Source organism: Pelobates fuscus, chromosome 2, assembly GCF_036172605.1.
Source record: "Pelobates fuscus isolate aPelFus1 chromosome 2, aPelFus1.pri, whole genome shotgun sequence".
Classification (NCBI taxonomy): domain Eukaryota; kingdom Metazoa; phylum Chordata; class Amphibia; order Anura; family Pelobatidae; genus Pelobates; species Pelobates fuscus.
This window is the reverse complement of record NC_086318.1, coordinates 87415443-87437114: the sequence shown is the minus strand read 5'-3', so window position 1 is coordinate 87437114 and position 21672 is coordinate 87415443. Positions and strand designations below refer to the sequence as shown.

The window sequence follows — 21672 nt, the reverse complement described above, 5'->3', positions numbered from 1 at the left end:
ATACATGTGGGATTATATGGGAAAGGAGAATAATCACTGAGCTTTAACTGTGCCAATCAGAGTACAAAGATCTCATTAAATGGACAATGGTTTCCTTGTGGTTTATGTGCTTCTAGTACCTCCTATGTCAAAATCCTGTGTTTCAGGTTAGACTAGAAGCTGTATACCCAGACATTTGAGGGTAAAATAAAAATACACGTCAATTTTGTTAATACTGCCAACACCCAAAAATGCATATTGTTAGGGCATTTTGGAAAACTACAGGAGCATAAGGTGAATGATGAACCCAGTTGTTGATTTGCCACCTTAGTCCCACAATTTGCAGAGGTAAATGAGTAACCCTGAAACAGAAAAGAAACAGGAAGGAACACGGGGAGATTATTCAATTAACTCCAATACCACACAGAAACATCTGCCCAAACTCCAATACCAAACATCTGCCCTAACCTTTCGTACAGAAAAAGTATACACTCTTTCATTTAAAAAAAAAACGCTCTCAGAGTGTGTAATAGCTACCTTAAATGTACAACACAGGACCTGGGCAGCTTAAATGTTCCTGTTGCAATAACAGCGTAAGCTTTTATTGCCCCTGTCAAGGCAAAATTAGGTGCTGTGAGAGAGCAGGTTCTTGAGCTTTAAAAAAAAAAAAAAAAAAAAGGATAAAATAAAATATATATATGTATATATATATATATATACGTATATAAAAAAAGAATATTATAATAATAATAATTAGGAGTTCAGAATGTAAAAACCGATAAGTGCTTTTTTTTTTTTTTTTTTTTTTTTTTTTTTTTTAAGGGTGAATGACCCCTTGCAATGGTGGAGTTGGATGAGGCCACAATACCCATCTTAGCTCTCCCTCCCACTCAGAGTCCCATGGAGAGCGTGGGGTGAGGTAAGGCTGTGTGTTCTGCGAGTCTCTGGGCACTGCTCCCCCCTCTCCAGTGAAGCTCATAAGATGGCGCAGTAGTACAGGTAACTGGACCAGGAGGAGGGAGTGGAGGAGGAGTCGGATGTCAGGAGGTCACAGGCATTGCCGGCGAGCGGGGGACAGGGCTGCGGCGGGGGCAGCGCTGTGTCAGGAGTAATGAGTATAAAGAGGCGGTGCATGCACAGTGCCGTTCTGCTGTGCGGGTTGGCGGGAGGCCATGTATTCTGTGTAACTGATTGTCACCTTCTCACTGCGATACCTAGGCCAAAAAGACATCACAAGTTATTACACTGTAGATCAAATCTTACAGTAAAATGGTCATCATTTTGTGTTATTGAAAATAAAATATCACATGAATTTATGTGTAATGCATACATATAAGCAATACATATAAGCAACCAATATACATAAATAAATATGTAAATACCTATTTTCACCCTTGTTCAATGTGGTCATCTTTGAGTCCTGTTTGGTAAGAATGGACACCTCTCCGACCAAAGACCAAGCCGGTAATTGAAAACTAGCACATATTAACAAACCCTACCATCGTGAGCAAGAACTATATACTGTAGTCATTTTAAAAACATACAACCAGGATAGGGTGAACCAATTAAGATAAAGTATAATCACATGTTCAGTTATAGAAGGTCTGCACTATTATACGCTGATTAACCGCTTAAGGACCAAACTTCTGGAATAAAAGGGAATCATGACATGTCATACATGTCATGTGTCCTTAAAGGGTTAAATAATATACTGATAATTCTCCAAAATATTTTTATTTTAGAGTGCTGTAACTTAGATAAGGCTAGCACTCTATGGTTCTTTCATGCTAGGAAACGGTTGCAGATCTAATGAAGAGAGAAGGAACAAAAAATGTCATCTTATTATCTTGGGCCTATTTCATAAGATACTCTAAGCACCACAACCACTAGAGTAGGCTACAGCGTTTGTGGTATGAAGAGCCCCCTGGTGCTATGCCTCAAATTTTCATAAAACTCTTCCTGATCGGAAGTATGCAGCGTGTGTGCATAGCTCATAGCGTGAAAATGAGGCCAAAAAAAGAGAAGGAAAGAGTGCAGCTTAGATTCTTTAAAATTAATGATATGTGGGTATTTGTGTTGAAGAATGGCAGTGATTTTTTCCATTGCCAAAAGCCCCCATAAAATCATAGTTTGGGTGAGAGCGGAGCCAAATGTTTGCTATACATATTAGAGTAGTAATGCAAATCAGTTTATTGATGTGTTTGTAAGAGTTAGCAAATAACATTTTCTTCATGGTCAAAAATAACAGATTACAACTGTGCGGATCTAATAATCTAAATAATTCCAAAATATAGTCTGAAATTGAGGAGCTTAAAATAGTCAAAGCTTAATAAAACCATCAGGAGTTGTATACATCTTACACCCAGCACCTAATTTAATTATTTTATACAAAACTCCAATGATGAATTTACTTGTTAATTAAGAGAAAGAACTGGACTATTGACAGACAAACTGATACCAATATTTTACAAATCTCAGTAAACTCCAGTTTAAAGGAACACTCCTCACAAGAATTTTCAAAAATAAATAGATGGAATCACTATTTAGTAGATATACCTCCAATGAAAACCATGCAGGCATTTAGTTACGTATGTTGGCATTGGGGGTATATATATATATAAAATGAGCTTGCAAAAGCTGCAGTTCTTATGCCTGGATCATTTACAAGCCCTCCCCTTTTTCCCAGCACAGAGTTTTAGTCTGTGGTGGGAAAGTGGCCAGTCAGAGTCTTCTCTGTGGTCGCAAGTGCAGAGGCAAATGCACCCACAGGCTTACTATGACTCGGGTAAGCTCTAACAGTGCACACCTGCCACATTCATTAGCTCAGGGGAGCTATCGTAAGGAGGTAGAAAACATCCTAGTGAGGTGTTACTTAACTGATTTATAAAAGTGCTGCTTTCTAATAGAAATATATCAGACTGTTTAGAAGAATAGCAATTTTTAGTTAAAAAAAATTCAGACAAGGTGTAAAGGAAAATGAGTTAAACTCACCTTGTGAGTTTGATGCTTTTTCTAAATTCGTTGGTAATGGGAGCCTTAAAGCCACCTTTCCTGAGCAGAGAGTCTATGGTCTGTATCTGATCCCAGTCTGAGGGGAAAACACACTTCAATTAGTACAGAGTAAATGAATGAGGTTTGCTTTGCACTTTCCGTTCTAGAACACATCTTTTTTATTATTATTTATTTATCAGGGTTTTTATAAAAGCACAGTGTACAAAACAATAAGAAAATAACAATGTGTGGTCAGAGGGAAATTTACATCTCCCAAGAATGTCCCAGGTTTGAAGTTGTTGCGTATTGGATACATGGGTACTATATCTCGACCAGCATAACGGATAACAGAGTACATAGAACATTGATGAAACAAATAAGTAAAGTAAAACTTTTAGGTACACATTGTAAAATGATACTATGTTGAGTTATGTCTGAGAGGCCCCAGAAATTGCAATAGGTAACGCAATATTGTGATGATCGGTAGAGCTTCCCAAAATTCTGAATTAGTAGCATGTATCTCTCTTTGAGATGAGGCCAAGGCCTGGTAAGGTTGCGTGACATAGTGCTGAAAAATTTAATTAAGCCTCAGTATGTTGGGATAGCAGCGAAAGTGTATATAATAAACATATAATTTTTCTATTACCTTCAAGGAACACTATAGCCTTAGGAATACAAAACCCATGTCCCTTGTTGTATTAAGGCTCCACCCATTTTTGACATAAAAAGTAATAAAACAAATGATTTACTTAGCTTTTTCCAGTGCCAAGGCTCATTGAGCTACTTTAGAGCAGAGATTCATGGGGCCACTGTAGTACCTATGCTGAAAAAAACATATCTTGACCCATCCTCCCCATCTAACTATCGTCCCATATCCCTGCTCCCTTTTTCCTCAAAGCTTCTGGAAAAACTTGTCTTTACCCATGTGTCTTGCTTCCTCAATTCCAACTCTCTCCTTGACCCTCTTCAGTCTGGCTTCTGCCCTCTCCACTCTACAGAGTTACTAATGACCTAATCGCAGCTAAATTCAAAGGCCACTACGCCATATTAATTCTTCAAGACGTCTCTGCTGCCTTTGACACCGTTGATCATGCTCTCCCCTCCTTCAAGCTCTTCAAACGCTCGGTCTCTGTGACTCTGTCCTCTCATGGTTTTCCGCTTATCTCTCCCATGCTCATTCAGTGACTCCTTTTCCAAGGATCTCCTCCCTTCATCCTGTCTCGGGTGGAGTTCCCCAAGGCTCTGTCCTTGGTCCCTTTCTATTTTCTCTTTATACTGCCTTTCTTGAAAAACGTATTGACTCTTTTGGATTCCACTACCACCTGTACGCTGATGACACCCAAATATATCACTCCTCCCCGGACCTCTCCCCTGCCCTCCTGCAACGTGTCACTGCTTTCTTCCATCTCTGACTGTCCTCCTGCTTTCTGAAACTCAATCTCTCTAAAACTGAACTCCTTGTCTTTCCTCCTCCTAATACTGATCCTCCTCTCTCGCTCTCCCTTCAAGTCAGTGGTATCCACATAAGTCCATCCTTGCAAGCACGCTGTCTTGGCGTCATACTTGACTCTGGCCTCACCTTTGAGCCTCACATCCAGTTTGTTGCCAATTCCTACTTAATTCCAACTTAAAATCATCCGCCCCTTTCTTACAAAAGATGCATCCAAGGAGCTTGTCCATGCTCTAGTAATTTCCCGCATGGATTATTGTAACCATCTCCTGATTGGTCTTCCCAAAAGCTGTATTGCCCCGTTACAGTCTGTAATGAATGCTGCCGCCAGACTGATTTTCCTCTCTAGTCGGTCCTCTCACACCTCACCCCTCTGTCAGTTTTTACATTGGCTTCCTGTATCCTATAGGAGTCAATTCAAAGTGCTAACCCATACATATAAAGTACTGAACAATTCTAGCCCTTCTTATATCTCTTCACAGATCCATAGGTATGCCCCTCCTCATTCCCTCCTCTCTACCCTCCTGACCGCTGCTCGCACCTGTACGGCCAACTCACATTTGCAGGACTTCTAGCGGTCGGCTCCCTTCTTTTGGAACAGCCTGCCTACCCCCATCAGACTCCTCCCAGTCTTCAATCGTTTAAGAAGTGCCTTAAAACCCATCTCTTTAGGAAAGCTTATGGGCTCACAGAGTAACCTCTACCTCACATACCTGTCTCTTGCTCTCTCCTAAAGGGCAGCACTCTACTCTCTTCTCCAGCTCTGCTTCACTCCAACCTATTTTGATGTATTTTTCCTGTCTTATTGTGTTTTATACCCCACCTCCTATAGACTGTAAGCTTGTTTGAGCAGGGTCCTCTTCAACCTATTGTTCCTGTAAGTTTTCTTGTAATTGTCCTATTTATAGTTAAATCCCCCCTCTCAAAATATTGTAAAGCGCTACGGAATCTGTTGGTGCTATATAAATGGCAATAATAATAATGGGGCAGAGATAGTGAGATTCAAATCTTGGATGTTAATGAACTGGGGGAGGAATAGACTGAGATGCATGTTTTTTCTCCTCTTCCAAAGACTGAATTTCTCTGAGTATGTATATTAATCCAGGTAATTTAATTTTACCAAAAGTTATAACATGCATCAACGTTATCCAGAAATCTGCAGAGTCTAATTAGTATTGGAACAGATTATATATGAATATATTGCTGTCCACTTTCTGATGGCAGCTTATATTCTGCTTTTTATCCAGTGGCATATTATCAGTACTGGCCAGAGAAGTAGACAGCTGACAGTAGGAAGTAGGGACATATATCAGAAACACACCTTGCTCCTTGGCTACTTCTGGCAGGTAGGTCGCTGTGCGTTTCACCCCTTTCTCGTTAAGAAACTCAATTCTGATCCCATGGACTCCAACCTGCAAAAGGAGATTAGTAGAATACAAGACATTACTCTTTAAAAAAGTTACATTTTTAAAAACATTTCAGTCATATTCAGATTTTATTTTTTTTAAATGTTTTCTACTGAACAAAAAAACAAAAGCAAACCTTTTCACTATAATTTACCTATTTTTAATGAGCAATAAATGCCACATAGCGAGCACAAATGTTCTAAACAGAAATACTTCTCAACTAATGATATGTTATATCAAAATAAATGATGCAGATTCCTCCTCACTCATTCAACAGCTCAGATTTCTCCACAAAATCGTCCTTCAAATGGCAGGCATGAAAATAGCAGCTTGTGACAAGCTAGCCAGTAGACGGCTCTGCACGATTTTAGAATATTTAAGTCACATGCAACTGCTCACCTCCCAGTCTAGGAAGTCACCCACGTCCTCAAAGTTAGTGAGCAGAGAGACAGAGCAAGACAGCTTGGGCAGCTCCTCACGGGTGAGCGGAGGGAAGCGGCTGTCCTTAAGGGCACTGCAGGGTGACAGCTAACAGGTTCATTACTTATACATATGCTATCTTTGTAGATATTTCATGACAGCTCACTCTATATACTTATTACAGACCATTCACAATGTATAGGGTTGCACAAATTTACACAACGTTTTGGAACCAGAAACACAATTTTAAGAGACAGTCTAATTTCCTTTAGAACCAACCATAGATATCTATTAAAATATGTTAAAAAATAAAAAATAACAACAAAGAGTTAGGTGCCAACAGTGACATTTAAGGAGCCATGGTTATCTGTATGCAGAGATTTGTCTATAATTGAAGATATTCAGTATATTTCATCTAGATTTGTGTGTGCAGTGCATATGCTATTATCTAGACTTATTGCATTTTATCTCATCATGTAATATGTGTACATGCACTTAAAATGTGCACAATGTATAATCTATACAGTAATTTCAAGAGATTAAGATATACACTATGTGTTTCTATCAATGCAACCAGGGTTCAACTATACATTACGAGGAGTGTTCTCTATATCTGTGAGCTATCAACGTTTGCAAAAGTGAGTTAGGGTTACGCATTGCAGATGGTTACAGTATGTGATATATCAATATTGGGATAAAGATTGTGGAACGATGTTCACTGCATGTGACAAAAATATTTGTCTCTGGCTGTCACAGTACCCCATTAAACATTATTGCAGTGTTTAGAAAGGGTCAATAAAGTAGTGGATGGAAGTACAAAAGGCTCTTACACAACGAGGGCAACTCCAGCATCTATACAAAAATTCCATAATAAGGCATTAATGCTCAGACATTCATTAACCCCTTAAGGACCAAACTTCTGAAATAAAAGGGAATCATGACATGTCACACATGTCATGTGTCCTTAAGGGGTTAAAGAGGTTCTGCCATGGTGCTTGAAGTCTGTATTTGCAGAGTTTGAAATGTGGCACACACAGAGTTAAAGGTCTTTGTTTCCGGAGGTCTAAATACATCTAGGCAGCGTCATTAATCAGCCCAGAAAGAGAGTTCTGGGCTGGCTAATGTGAATTCTGTGTAGCTTTGGCATCTGTCGTCAACACGCAATAATGGAACATTTGTTTACATTCACTCTGTGCAAACTATCAGTACTGACTAACATTTGAGAAGATATACTGGACATGAGCTGTCAGTGCTGGGAAAAGGTTTGGATATGCAAATATAATGCAAATGAACTACGGAAATATTTATTGCACAGAATATCAAAATAATTAAAACACAGAAAATCACATAACTTTCTTGTTAACCTTTTTCATGTGATGTTCCATTTTCTCTTTTAATTAAAGATTTAGCAAATTACATCGCAGTCCAGTTCAGTCCAGGTACAACCAGGCAACATATTGCATAAGAGGAAAAATAAATAGAAACATTGCTTTATTTACTCTTTTTCTGCATGCTTTCCCTATACTGACTGCCAGATGCAAGGATAAAACTTATAATGACGACAAGACTAGTGCATTTGGTTTCAAACAAATTGCGATTTGTCTGAACTTTGGGCAATCAACAATTCGTCTGAATTCCATAACTCGGAATAGGTTAATTTATAAATCATAAATAAACAATATGAGTAATGAACCAGCTATGATGTTTGGGAAACATAAAAAAAAATTTGATGGTTAGGGACGGGTACAGCCTCTACATGTCAATTTAAGTCACAGATCAAATGACAATTGACCAATAGAGGTGAGGAAAGGGAAAGCTGTTTAAAAAACAAAACAAAAATGAAATAAATTGATATACTTAATAAAGATAGATATTTAGATAGAGTGGTATAAAAATCACATATACAACTTATGCTATTTTACTGCTCCCTCTATGGATCACTTATTCTCACATATTGGAAGGGAAAAAAAACTTCCAATATATAATGAATATTAAATATTTATATTATGTATATATTTTGAAGTACACTAATAGGAGCACTTTCACACCATTTTTGTTAATCCAAATTGCTGCATGGACGAATTTCATCTGAACAAACCGCAACGCCAAAGGCTCGAATAATTATCCATCCAAAACAATTTATTTTTAATCCAAGTTAATCTAATTTTTCCACCATGCACAAGTCTAATGATGACGGTCAGGGAGCCAAAATGCAAGCACCCAGTTGCAGAGTACAGTTCTACATTAAAACATTTGTCATACCTCACAAATACACATTTGTTCAATATTGAAGAACAGTAAATCCAATATTAAAAATTAATAGGAAGTGACAGTTCCCTTTAAATCAACGTATTTTTGCATAGTAGACTTGGGCTCCATCAGCTAACCCTATCCAATATCCAAATCGAGCATAAATGTTTTTAATGTCATGTAATTTGCAGTATGAAATCTAGTCCACAAAGTCTCCCTCTCCCTCATTTATACGTTAGAAATGATTACCAGCTTGTAGAGGAATTATTTTATTTGCCAGAAGCCATTAGTCAATGATGATGCCTGTAAATTTGCTGAAATTGGTAGACAATCCCCTGCTTTCAAACAGTATAAGAAGTTTCAACGGGTCATATCATTCCTATTGTCAGGGAGGGGTGAGTAGTGAATGGACTCTACCATTTCACTGAAGACATTAGCAGTCCACAGATTGATGACTATTGCTATAGCCGTTTTAAATAACTTTTTAATTTATTTTTTTCTCCAAATATAAAATGTAAGTATATTTACTTTATGTGGGTATTATGTTTCAGATGCAGACATTTTTACATTCGGTTGCCATTTTTAGAAAGCTGTACTGCTAGTATTGCCTTATAGGTCCTTGCAAACACTTATAAGTATTGACCATTTTTATGTATCTAGATTTGTATCTATATTTGTCACTTATACTGTATTAACCCCATTTTTGCTTTCATACTAACATTTCAGACCCTGTGTGAAATGGTCCACAGTAATTTAGAATACCACAATATTTTTTTTTTTTTATAAAACAAGAACGATTTAGGCATCGATGTTACCTACATTATATCATGTGTATCATGTGACTCATATGCTAAAACTCCCTGCTTTATATTCTGTATTGAATTATCTTTTGCCTCAATAAAACAGAGTTTGACAAAAAAAAGTTGGGTAAATATACAATGTAATCTATACACAATAATCCCATGTTATGATATGTTTATAAGCTAGCTGTGCATCCCTTCAAATAAATTGTATGCTAATATTTTTTCAATCGGTAGTGAAGCGGTAAAAGATATAATATGTTATGTCTAGCATTTTGTGCTCAATGGTTTACCTATGGAAAAAAACAAAACAAAACAGTTCTGTTCCTCTGACATTTTGCACAACCTCCACAACATAGAATTGCTCATGCAATAAAATCGGATTCTGCATGTTATTGATACAGCGATATTTTATGCTTGGCAAAGTCATGGATGTTATGTGAGAAGCACACATCATTAGCTAGGATAGCTGAAGGTTATGGTAATGTACATATTTTGCTGGTACAAGAGGGGTTAAGAGACACACTGAAGTCTCACAGACAATTCAGGTTAATTTCTAGAAATTTGCACTTTGTTGAGGCATCCTATGACTGAAATTCTAAGAAAATGTACTGGCAACTTGGATTTGGAGCATTTTTTTTTTTTACTTCTGGTGCCTTTAAATCAAGCAAAAAATAGTCCTACACAAAAATTAGAAATTGTAATTATTAGCAAACGTGAAATGATGAGTGCACTGAAAACAAACTCAGATAATGCTGCCAAGATCAAATCTTCCAAGCGACATTTGTATTGTAACGGAAAGCAATGTGTCACATTACTAGAACATGCATACATTCTCATCCGAGGAAAGTTTAGAAATCTTGTAAGCAGGAGTGCTTTCAGTAATAGGTTGTAAATGATCAGTCAACGACTGTGTGTTACATTTCTCTTGAACAAATATTAATGTTATGACTACACTTTCACATGATCAATTAATGGTGTTCATTCTGCATTTTAATTATCTATGTGAAGAATTCTGAAAGGGTTATTAACCAAAGTGAGAATTCAAATTTAAATTTAAGGCAGCCAAACAGGAGAAAGTTACCGGTTTAGCCAATGTGACTTTAAACTTTAAATTTACTTTGAACTCTAACTCCAGTGAATAACCCAGTGTATGTAAAAATAAACAGATATTCACTAACTTAAGTTGTCCTTAATTATGCACTTACCATGCCAATTCACTGTAAATCCCATATGTGTCTATTCTTAATATATCTGGAATGTGCAAGTATGCAATATTTCCTGATCGGTAGTAGATGTGTACACTAATATCATATCCATTAGTTAATTTGGAAAAATACATGTAGATAGGCACACAGTGAATTTGCCGGCTTTCTCCGTATAATGGGAATCATGCAAAGTGTTTACAATGGTCTATACCTGGGAATAGTATGTGTACACACATACAAAGGATGGCTGTACATTTGCTACCTGTGCTTACTGTGACAATGCGTACTCATTAATTCTGCGCCATCAGTACCTGGTTAAGGTGTATTCCCTGAGTCCTGAGTGGAGATTCATTGCGGAGAATGTCCCAATACAGCCACGGAGACGTTTGTCACGTCCAGCCTTCCATGTGACAAACAGAGGACTGAAGCAAAACACAGAAGGATATTAGGAATAAACATAAAACTACAGACAATCGTATGCATGTCAGTAACAAGATTCTGTTTGTCCTGCTCCCCGATAAAGCACGTGCTTCAAAACGCACTCCTCCAATCAAATGCTGCTACTGGCAACATTTGATTGAAAAGCGAAGTTTACTCGGTTATGGAGGCAAAAGCACCTCTAGTGGCTGTCAGGAAGACAGCTCCAATAAAAGTGTACTTAACCTTTTAGTGTAGACATCGCAGTGTTTACAAAGTGACAATGCTTTACTTTAAAGGGTTATCACTACAGGATTACTGCACATAGATGGGCTTTCAATGATTAATGGCTATGTATGGATAATGTAAAGTGAAACTTCCCCATTATCAAAATGGGAATGGTTGGATCAGCTTTGGGTTCTGAGTGAGCCCTTATCTTTGTCTATCTGCTTAAAAATGTGTTTGTTTGTTTTTTTGCAAAAACAGGGGCAAGGCCCCAGAATACTACTTGCAACATAACAACTACAACAAGCAGTATTGGTTATGGTGCAAGGAGTGTTAATGTAATAAACATAAATAAATGGCAATACATAAGATTTCGAACTGTAAATTATAAACAACCTGCAGATGTAGTTCTGCTTGACTCTGCCACTAAAAGAATATAATGGCAGTGATGTATGTATTTATTAGAAAATAAAGTAGAAATCACCATTTAGTAGATATAACTCCAATGAATGAATGCAAACATTTTTGCTTCAAATATTCACGTTTTTGTATCTTAAAAGAGCTTGCAAAAGCTGCACTTATTATGAAGCCTTTGCAAGCCATCCCATTTTCCCCTAGAAGACTTATGCAGTATCTTCACAGGAAAATAGCCCACCAGAGGCTTCTCACTGATAAGCCTCTAAAGCTCCCCCTCCGTGCATGCAACTGCTAACAAAAGCAGGAAGTAACCTCCTTGGTTGTTAGACAGTGCGCAAGTGCTTTGTGTGTGTGGAGTGGTTGTTTAATAATAGAAGTTTGAATTTGACCTTTTTGGAATTGTGCTATTTGGAAACCATGGTTCCACAGATCCATAGGTCAGAAATGAAGTAAAGAAGAATGCTCACCACACATGCGCATTAGGTTTCCCCTCTGCGCGGATGTCGGAGGAGGGACTTCTGCGTTGGAATAAGGTCAGTGAAAGTAAGGGTTAATTAACCCTTTCAGTGCTACATGGGTGGGGACAGAGAAGCACTTTAGTGTGAAGAATACAGCTATGTACTCCTAACACTATAGTGTCCCTTTAAAAGGCCAAAATATGCCAGAAAAATTCTCTAACACAGCTATGCTTTAAGCTACTTGGGCAAAAAAAATGAAATTCTTTAGTAAATAACCCTGTTAATGTAATGGTTCTGGTGCATAGATTATTCCCTTTGGTCTAAAGGTGTAAACATTTCTGTTTCTGAGAAACACCATTGTTTACATTATGCTGAAATCATGCCTCTAGTGGTTGTCAGACATCTCTAGAGCCACGTTCTCCATCAGATCCTTTAATTATTGAAGGTTAAAGGTTTAATTATTGAAGGTCTATAGGTTCAGCATCAGCATGCACTGTATGAGGACGCAGAAAGCAGCTTGCCGCACATATGCCAGACATCCTCAATGCTTCTCTATTAGAAGCACCAGATTAGACAGAGCTCATGTTTGATGATCTCTCAGAAGACAAATTTGGCAGCAGAGGTGGTACTGTACCGGTGCTGGATTACAAGTTTGTTTTATGTCTTTTTTTTTTTTTTTAAATGTAAACTCTTCTCTTGCCATTAGCAAGTAAAAATATAGCCATTGTAAGCATGGATCCTCCAGCCTAGCTAAGGCTTCAAATTCTAAGCACGCATAAAGAACTCTAAATATGAACTAAAAATGGATCACAGAGCACTTAAAGGAACACTATAGTGCCAGGAAAACAAACTCGTTTTCCTGGCACTATAAGGTTATTAGGTCCCCCCTACCCCCTGCTGGGCTGAAGGGGTTAAAATTGAGTAATGCTTTCCTATGGGACTGAATGCGCGTGTTTGCCTCTGGCCGTGCATGCGCATTCAGCTCCACTTGAGAGCTGACATCGGCAGGGGGAGGAGCGCTGGTGCCCTCTCCTCCCCCTGCCGATATCAGCTTTCGAGTGGCGCTGAATGCGCATGCGCGGCCAGAGGCACACGCGCGCATTCAACTCGCCCATAGGAAAGCATTACTCAATGCTATCCTATGGACACCCAGCATGAGTTCAATGCGATTTTCACACTGAGAATCGCAGAAGAGGCCTCTATGTTTTCAGCTGCAGGGTTAAAACTAGGGGGACCTGGCACCCAGACCACTTCATTGAGCTGAAGTGGTCCGGGTGCCTATAGCGGTCCTTTAATACAAAATATACATATAGATTAGACTGTTCCTTTTAAACTTACTAGGGGTCATTGGTGAAACGTGGCAGGCGTGGCTGTGGGAAGCCATGCAGGTGACAGTAGAGGACATCAAAGCAGTAGCAGCCCATTTCAGCTGTCACCACCAACTGTTCCCTGCCACTTGTGGACCCGTTGGGCCGGGAGAGTGGGGTGAGGGCGCCTGGCCCCACCGTCTTGTCCTCTGGAGGTTGGCAGTTATGTTGGACGGAGGGCGGAACACTGCTTGCAGGTGAAGGACACAGCTTTGGTTTCTTCACTCCACAGCACCCTGAAGATGGCTTGTTCTCTGCAGCCGACACACAGCGTCTCTTCCCCATACTGTGAGACACCCTGTGAATGACAACCTGCATGTTAGAGAGGATAAGAAACTGGATGCATGAAACTTATAATGCATATGCAATAAGAAAGAATATGTCATAGAGGAGCAATAATACAAGTTCCCTCCAACCTCAAAAATTCTGGATAAGTTCCTCCTCTGTCTGGTTGTGGTTGGATCTGAAATTTCTGTGGGTTGGCTTTAAATTAGGTGTGCCTCATCTGCATTGAAAATGTTTAATTAAAAACAGCTAGTGACTGACACGTAGCTACAAATATCTGTGCAACACAAGCTGCAATACAGACCAGGAGAAGTATATGGGTTTAACTTCCACTGAGAGAAACAACACATGCCTTCTAGAAGAAAACAAATTCGATAAAAATTGTGCCAGGTACACTGTCAACAAAAGTGGTGATAGGGGCCGCACTCAATCCCAGCAGCCACCCGGTGCTCTGTAAACTGTCAGTGTGATATTGTGTTAACTTTTTCTACTAGATTTTACTATAAGAAAGTCACACAACTATTCTATAGCCATTATAATGGCTAATTTGCCACTAGGGAACCATTTTAGAAGGTTATTGGAACCCAAACACTGTCAATAGGCATACAATTGTAACTTAATTTCAGTACAAAGGCTAATATTCTGCCCCGACAGCTTATATTTCAATTTCATATGAAACACATCCTATGTTACAAACAATCTTGAAAGGCAACGTACAGCACAAAGATTTTCCAAAATCATTGACGCAATTATATATTTTTTTCAATACTTTTTTTTTTTTTTTTGCTTTCAGCAACAGAGCATACACTGTACAATGATAGGTTGCCAATGGAGACAAGCACTTAAATCTCACATCTCAGCAGTACCAATACCAATTTACATATAATGCGAATTAGAGCATGAGAGTATGTTCATCAAACAGAGAGTGGCATTCTCCTATGGAAAGCAATTAGACTAATTGTCGTATGCACTGTAACATTGATTCGTGAATCATGAGGTATTACATGAATATGACAAAGGAAAACAAAAGGGGGAAAAAAAAAAAACAAGAATAATTATAACAACATAAGTCAAGTGTACAGTAGCCGAAATTTGCTCCGCAGTGTTCATCATCCCACCCTTAGTGCTAAGTGTTGTGGAGAGAGGATTAAGACCTTTTATGCTGACAGTGAAAGTTAACAAAGTGACCGAGGGATATCAACAGTGATAATCATGCATCAGGAACATAGATAAGTCCGTCATTCAGCTAACCAGCTACACCAGGCATAGGCAACCTTCGGCACTCCAGATGTTTTGGAATACACCTCCCATGATGCTTACTGTGCAGTCCCAGAAGATATGTCTTATGGTCTGACACAATTATTTTAAAGTCTGTAAAACCACTTCCTGTTAACCCCTTAACTAGCACATAAACATAGGATAAAACCATGGATATCGAGTCGGAGTAGGACTTGGGAGGTTTTTTTTATGGTTAAAATGTAACGGTAATACGGTAACTGAAATATAATTTTATATATATGTGAGTTGGAGGTACCAAACATTATCCTCAATTCATACCTCCCAATGTTGGGAAGTGTGGCATAACAAAAAAATTTATTCAAATATGTAAACTTACACAAATAGTTTTTTGTTTTTATCTATTCATTCATCCTTTGGTATTACATTTTTAGAGGGACTGAAACATAGTGACAGAAAGATATATACAAGCCGGGAGAGTTGTGAAAAGCTTACTAAATCAAGGATATGAGTTTATATGTTTAGACTGGTAGATAGTGACACTTTTGTTTTTTTTAATGCAATGGCTGTAGTGGAATGATAGATGAGCAGCATTTGTATAGATTTGAGCGGAGTCAGTCGGGTGTCTGAAATGTAAATAAGGTAGTAAGCAGTCAAGCTGGGAGATAAGAGCATAAAATCAGAGTTTTTGTAGTGTGAAATAGGATGAATATTTTGGAAGCTGTAATACCAAGTCATGGATTGAATATAATGAAGGTTGGTTAAATGTGGAAGTGGCAGAATTTGGATAATGGGGAGGAGGGAAATTGGGGAAAATTGATACATTGTAGTTTAGAGAGGATGAGCTGCAAAAAAAAGATATGCATGGTAGTATGGCTATATGACTGAAGGATAAGGCTACCAGCAGCAATGGTAGGGCACAAATAATAATGAATATAAGTGAAAACATTATGTATGTACATTTTTATATACACATTTTTTTATGAATAGTGGTATTCCCAACACTGTAGTATCGCTTGAACGCTCAACTGCAGTGAACTAAAAACATAATTGCAATATTTGACATTTGAATTTCTGACAATATTTACATTTAGTTTAGTTTTCGTGCTCCTATAAAGTCACAATTTGGCTAATTTAGCCTATATTTTGCAATCTGGTTTTCAATTCACAACAATTTGTAATTCAGCGAGTTAAAGGACCACTATAGGCACCCAGACCACTTCAGCTCAATGAAGTGGTCTGGGTGCCAGGTTCATCTAGGGTTAACCCTGTCTGCTGTAAGCATAGCAGTTTCAAAGAAACTGCTATGTTTACATATGGGTTAATCCAGCCTCTAGTGGCTGTCTCATTGACAGCCGCTAGAGGCGCTTCTCACTGTGATTTTCACAGTGAGAAGATGCTGCCGTCCATAGGAAAGCATTGAGCTCTTGCCGCCCATGCGCATTCAGCCGATGATGTCGGAAGGAGGAGGAGAGTCCCCAGCGCCGAGGGAGCGCGGTGCTGGAGAAAGGTAAGTGTTTAACCCCTTCCTCATTCTAGAGCCCGGTGGGAGGGGGACCGTGAGGGTGGGGGGGGGGGGACCTATTAATACTATAGTGCCAGGAAAACTAGTTTGTTTTCCTGGCACTATAGTGGTCCTTTAACCACAGTGTCCCCAAAAAGCTATGTGCCTGAGATGAAGCATAGAGTTCCATTTCTCACATTAGCGATTCTTCTTGTTTACAGGCCTTCCTGTGCTAATTCTTTTTATAATGTATTTCATATAGATGATTGCCTAGAGTCTGTATGTGCAGCATTTCGCCCTGACACACTGCACATACAGAGTTTAACCCTTCTGCTCCTGGAGAGGGAATGCCATCTCTGGCAGTTGGCTAATGTCAATTATGTGAATTTTTTTTGCATAGTGTGCCATTCAATGGCAACTGGATCCAGATCTGCAGAAGCGTGTTAGTTGAAGAGAAAGGATCGTCAGAGCCCAGCAAGGACCAAGATAATGGGGTAAATTATTGAAAAACTGTTTGCCATATTACTGGGAATCAGGCCAGGGTAAACCTGACATCATAACCACTAGAGCAGGATGCAGTGGCTATGGTGCTTGGAGTAAAACTTCAGTCCATTGTATTTCCTTCTGTAACCCCCACATTCTGTTGAAAAAAGATTAAATATATTATAAGGAACAACTAGAATGCCTGGGTTTTTCTAACATTAGATTTCCACTTTATTTGTTCACTAAGAGTAACAGCAGCTTCCACAGTGCTTTACAATTATACAATGGTTTTATTTAACAAGAAACTGAAGGACAAAAATAATTCAGACATCCAGGATGTGGATAGAGACACATATCTAGCATGTAAGCTCATCAAGCAGGGCCCTCAACCCCTTTGTTCCTATGCGTCCAACTCGTCTGGTCACGGCCTTTATTACAGGCAAAGACGGTGTGTGGGGAAAACAGAATATGTGATCCTAATCTTTAGCCCTTTCAATGCCAAAATGGGGAGCCATTCAAACAGAGGGACAGAATTTACAGCACTGTGCCTGCTATCATTAATTCCTTCTGTGTGTCTGGGCAATGAGCATGACAGGGTGTGTGTGTGTGTGTGTATGTGTATATATATATATTTATTTATTTATGTATTAAGACAGTGTGCATGGAATATATATCTCTTTCTCCCTCCCTCCCTCCTCCTCCCCCCTCCCCGGTATATTACAGTATTTATGTACATATCTGACCCCTGGATTATGACAGTCTGTACATACATGTAAGACTGTCTGTATATACATGTATGACCCCCCATAATATGACTGTGTGTGTACATGTATGACCCCCCTTAATATGACCGTCTGTATGACACCACTAAAATATTAGTCTGTGTGTACATGACATGTATGACCCCCCTTAATATAACAGTGTGTATGTACATGTATGACCCCCCTTAATATTACAGTGTGTCTGTACATGTATGACCCCCCTTAATATTACAGTGTGTCTGTACATGTATGACCCCCCTTAATATTACAGTTTGTCTGTACATGTATGACCCCCCTTAATATTACAGTGTGTCTGTACATGTATGACCCCCCTTAATATTACAGTTTGTCTGTACATGTATGACCCCCCCATAATATGACAGTCTGAGTGTACATGTATAACCCCCCCCCCAATAATATGACAGTCTGAGTGTACATGTATGACAGTCTGAGTGTACATGTATGACTCCCCCATAATATGACAGTCTGCATGTACATGTATGACCCCCCCCCCATAATATGACAGTCTGTGTGTACATGTATGACAGTCTGTGTGTACATGTATGACCTCCCCCCCCCATTATATGACAGTCTGTGTGTACATGTATGACCCCCCCCCCATTATATGACAGTCTGTGTGTACATGTATGACCCCCCCATTATATGACAGTCTGTGTGTACATGTATGACCCCCCCCCATTATATGACAGTCTGTGTGTACATGTATGACCCCCCCCCATTATATGACAGTCTGTGTGTACATGTATGACCCCCCCCCATTATATGACAGTCTGTGTGTACATGTATGACCCCCCCCCATTATATGACAGTCTGTGTGTACATGTATGACCCCCCCCATTATATGACAGTCTGTGTGTACATGTATGACCCCCCCCATTATATGACAGTCTGTGTGTACATGTATGACCCCCCCCATTATATGACAGTCTGTGTGTACATGTATGACCCCCCCCATTATATGACAGTCTGTGTGTACATGTATGACCCCCTCATATTATATGACAGTCTGTGTGTACATGTATGACCCCCTCATATTATATGACAGTCTGTGTGTACATGTATGACCCCCCCATTATATGACAGTCTGTGTGTACATGTATGACCCCCCCATTATATGACAGTCTGTGTGTACATGTATGACCCCCCCATTATATGACAGTCTGTGTGTACATGTATGACCCCCCCATTATATGACAGTCTGTGTGTACATGTATGACCCCCCCCATTATATGACAGTCCGTGTGTACATGTATGACCCCCCATATTATATGACAGTCTGTGTGTACATGTATGACCCCCCATATTATATGACAGTCTGTGTGTACATGTATGACCCCCCATATTATATGACAGTCTGTGTGTACATGTATGACCCCCCATATTATATGACAGTCTGTGTGTACATGTATGACCCCCCCATTATATGACAGTCTGTGTGTACATGTATGACCCCCCCATATTATATGACAGTCTGTGTGTACATGTATGACCCCCCCATTATATGACAGTCCGTGTGTACATGTATGACCCCCCATATTATATGACAGTCTGTGTGTACATGTATGACCCCCCATATTATATGACAGTCTGTGTGTACATGTATGACCCCCCATATTATATGACAGTCTGTGTGTACATGTATGACCCCCCATATTATATGACAGTCTGTGTGTACATGTATGACCCCCCCATTATATGACAGTCTGTGTGTACATGTATGACCCCCCCATATTATATGACAGTCTGTGTGTACATGTATGACCCCCCCATTATATGACAGTCCGTGTGTACATGTATGACCCCCCATATTATATGACAGTCTGTGTGTACATGTATGACCCCCCATATTATATGACAGTCTGTGTGTACATGTATGACCCCCCATATTATATGACAGTCTGTGTGTACATGTATGACCCCCCATATTATATGACAGTCTGTGTGTACATGTATGACCCCCTCATATTATATGACAGTCTGTGTGTACATGTATGACCCCCCATATTATATGACAGTCTGTGTGTACATGTATGACCCCCCCATATTATATGAGTCTGTGTGTACATGTATGACCCCCTCATATTATATGACAGTCTGTGTGTACATGTATGACCCCCCATATTATATGACAGTCTGTGTGTACATGTATGACCCCCCATATTATATGACAGTCTGTGTGTACATGTATGACCCCCCCATTATATGACAGTCTGTGTGTACATGTATGACCCCCCATATTATATGACAGTCTGTGTGTACATGTATGACCCCCCATATTATATGACAGTCTGTGTGTACATGTATGACCCCCCATATTATATGACAGTCTGTGTGTACATGTATGACCCCCCATATTATATGACAGTCTGTGTGTACATGTATGACCCCCCATATTATATGACAGTCTGTGTGTACATGTATGACCCCCCATATTATATGACAGTCTGTGTGTACATGTATGACCCCCCATATTATATGACAGTCTGTGTGTACATGTATGACCCCCCATATTATATGACAGTCTGTGTGTACATGTATGACCCCCCATATTATATGACAGTCTGTGTGTACATGTATGACCCCCCATATTATATGACAGTCTGTGTGTACATGTATGACCCCCTCATATTATATGACAGTCTGTGTGTACATGTATGACCCCCCATATTATATGACAGTCTGTGTGTACATGTATGACCCCCCATATTATATGACAGTCTGTGTGTACATGTATGACCCCCTCATATTATATGACAGTCTGTGTGTACATGTATGACCCCCCATATTATATGACAGTCTGTGTGTACATGTATGACCCCCCATATTATATGACAGTCTGTGTGTACATGTATGACCCCCCATATTATATGACAGTCTGTGTGTACATGTATGACCCCCCATATTATATGACAGTCTGTGTGTACATGTATGACCCCCCATATTATATGACAGTCTGTGTGTACATGTATGACCCTGGGTATATTACATGTAAGGGCCACATACCAGGATACCGTTCCATTGTTGACCGGGCCCTATAGTACATATCGCTATGTAAACATTCCATCTCACCTTCTCCTCCCGGTTCCGGTCTTTGCCAGCCCTCAGCCCGGACTCTGCCATCCGCAGCCGAACCGAACCGGGCCGAACCCAACCGGAACCGGAAAGCAGCTGCCGGGTACGTCAGAGAAGGGAGCTGACCAATAGCAGCGCGCGATCCATACCTGCCGTTGCGTGTCCTGGGAGCGGCCAATGAGAGGCGAGGGGCGGAGTCAGGGCTAATAATAGGAAGGATCCAGTTATTATTAGTCAGTCAGATCATGGAGCAGGCTGCACAGTGCTCCTTCCTAACCAATGGCTTCCTTCTATGGGTCTCCTTTCCAACACAGGGCTTGTAGGGAAAATAAAATGTCCCTCTCACCTCTTATTGCACCAACTACTCTACCGTAATATCTCCATAGCATGTATCATGGGGCGTGATCTGGAAATATTACATGTATTGCCATGCCACAGCCTGTCCTACTGCTCAACACTTTAACAAATACTTACGTTTAATTACCAAACATTGAAAATAATTATTTTGTATAAAACCTGCTATTGTGGCGTCAATTTGACGTTTAAGGGACATCTATATAACCTCTAAGTTACAAGCAGCCTTAACCCCTTCAGGACGGAGTCAATAGTACACGTTCTGATCAAAACAAAACGTAAACAAAAACTGGAATTTGCGCTATATGTCTGTTCACCCGTAGTTCCCCTCTTTCATATTAAATGCACCCACACTTATTATATATCATTTTGTTCAGGAGAAACAGGGCTTTCATTTCATATAAAATATTTGTATATGAAACAATTTATTATGAATAAAATTAAAAAAAACTGTGAGAAATTTTAATTTTTTTTTTTTTAATTTGTAGTTCCGCCTCACATTTTAGCTGTAAATGTCATAATACTGTTAGGTTTTACGGCAACAAAATGCACATATTTGTAATCAGCG

General features: G+C 39.5%; 1 protein-coding gene across 2 annotated transcripts; it reads right to left on the bottom strand.

The window, feature by feature from the left end:
* Positions 1 to 780: 780 nt before the first annotated feature.
* On the bottom strand, positions 781 to 20870 carry AMMECR1L (AMMECR1 like). Of its 2 annotated transcripts, none has more exons than XM_063442448.1 (7): positions 20682 to 20870; positions 13360 to 13686; positions 10816 to 10926; positions 6226 to 6340; positions 5742 to 5832; positions 2971 to 3067; positions 781 to 1193 (listed from the first exon to the last, which is right to left on the bottom strand). In XM_063442448.1, exons 2-7 carry the CDS (start codon positions 13671 to 13673, stop codon positions 1082 to 1084), a joined length of 840 nt encoding a protein of 279 aa, XP_063298518.1. In that variant the 5' UTR covers positions 13674 to 13686; positions 20682 to 20870; the 3' UTR covers positions 781 to 1081. The 2 variants fall into 2 exon arrangements, with proteins under 2 accessions (XP_063298518.1, XP_063298517.1); XM_063442447.1 differs by having other exon boundaries at positions 20748 to 20870.
* Positions 20871 to 21672: the final 802 nt, after the last annotated feature.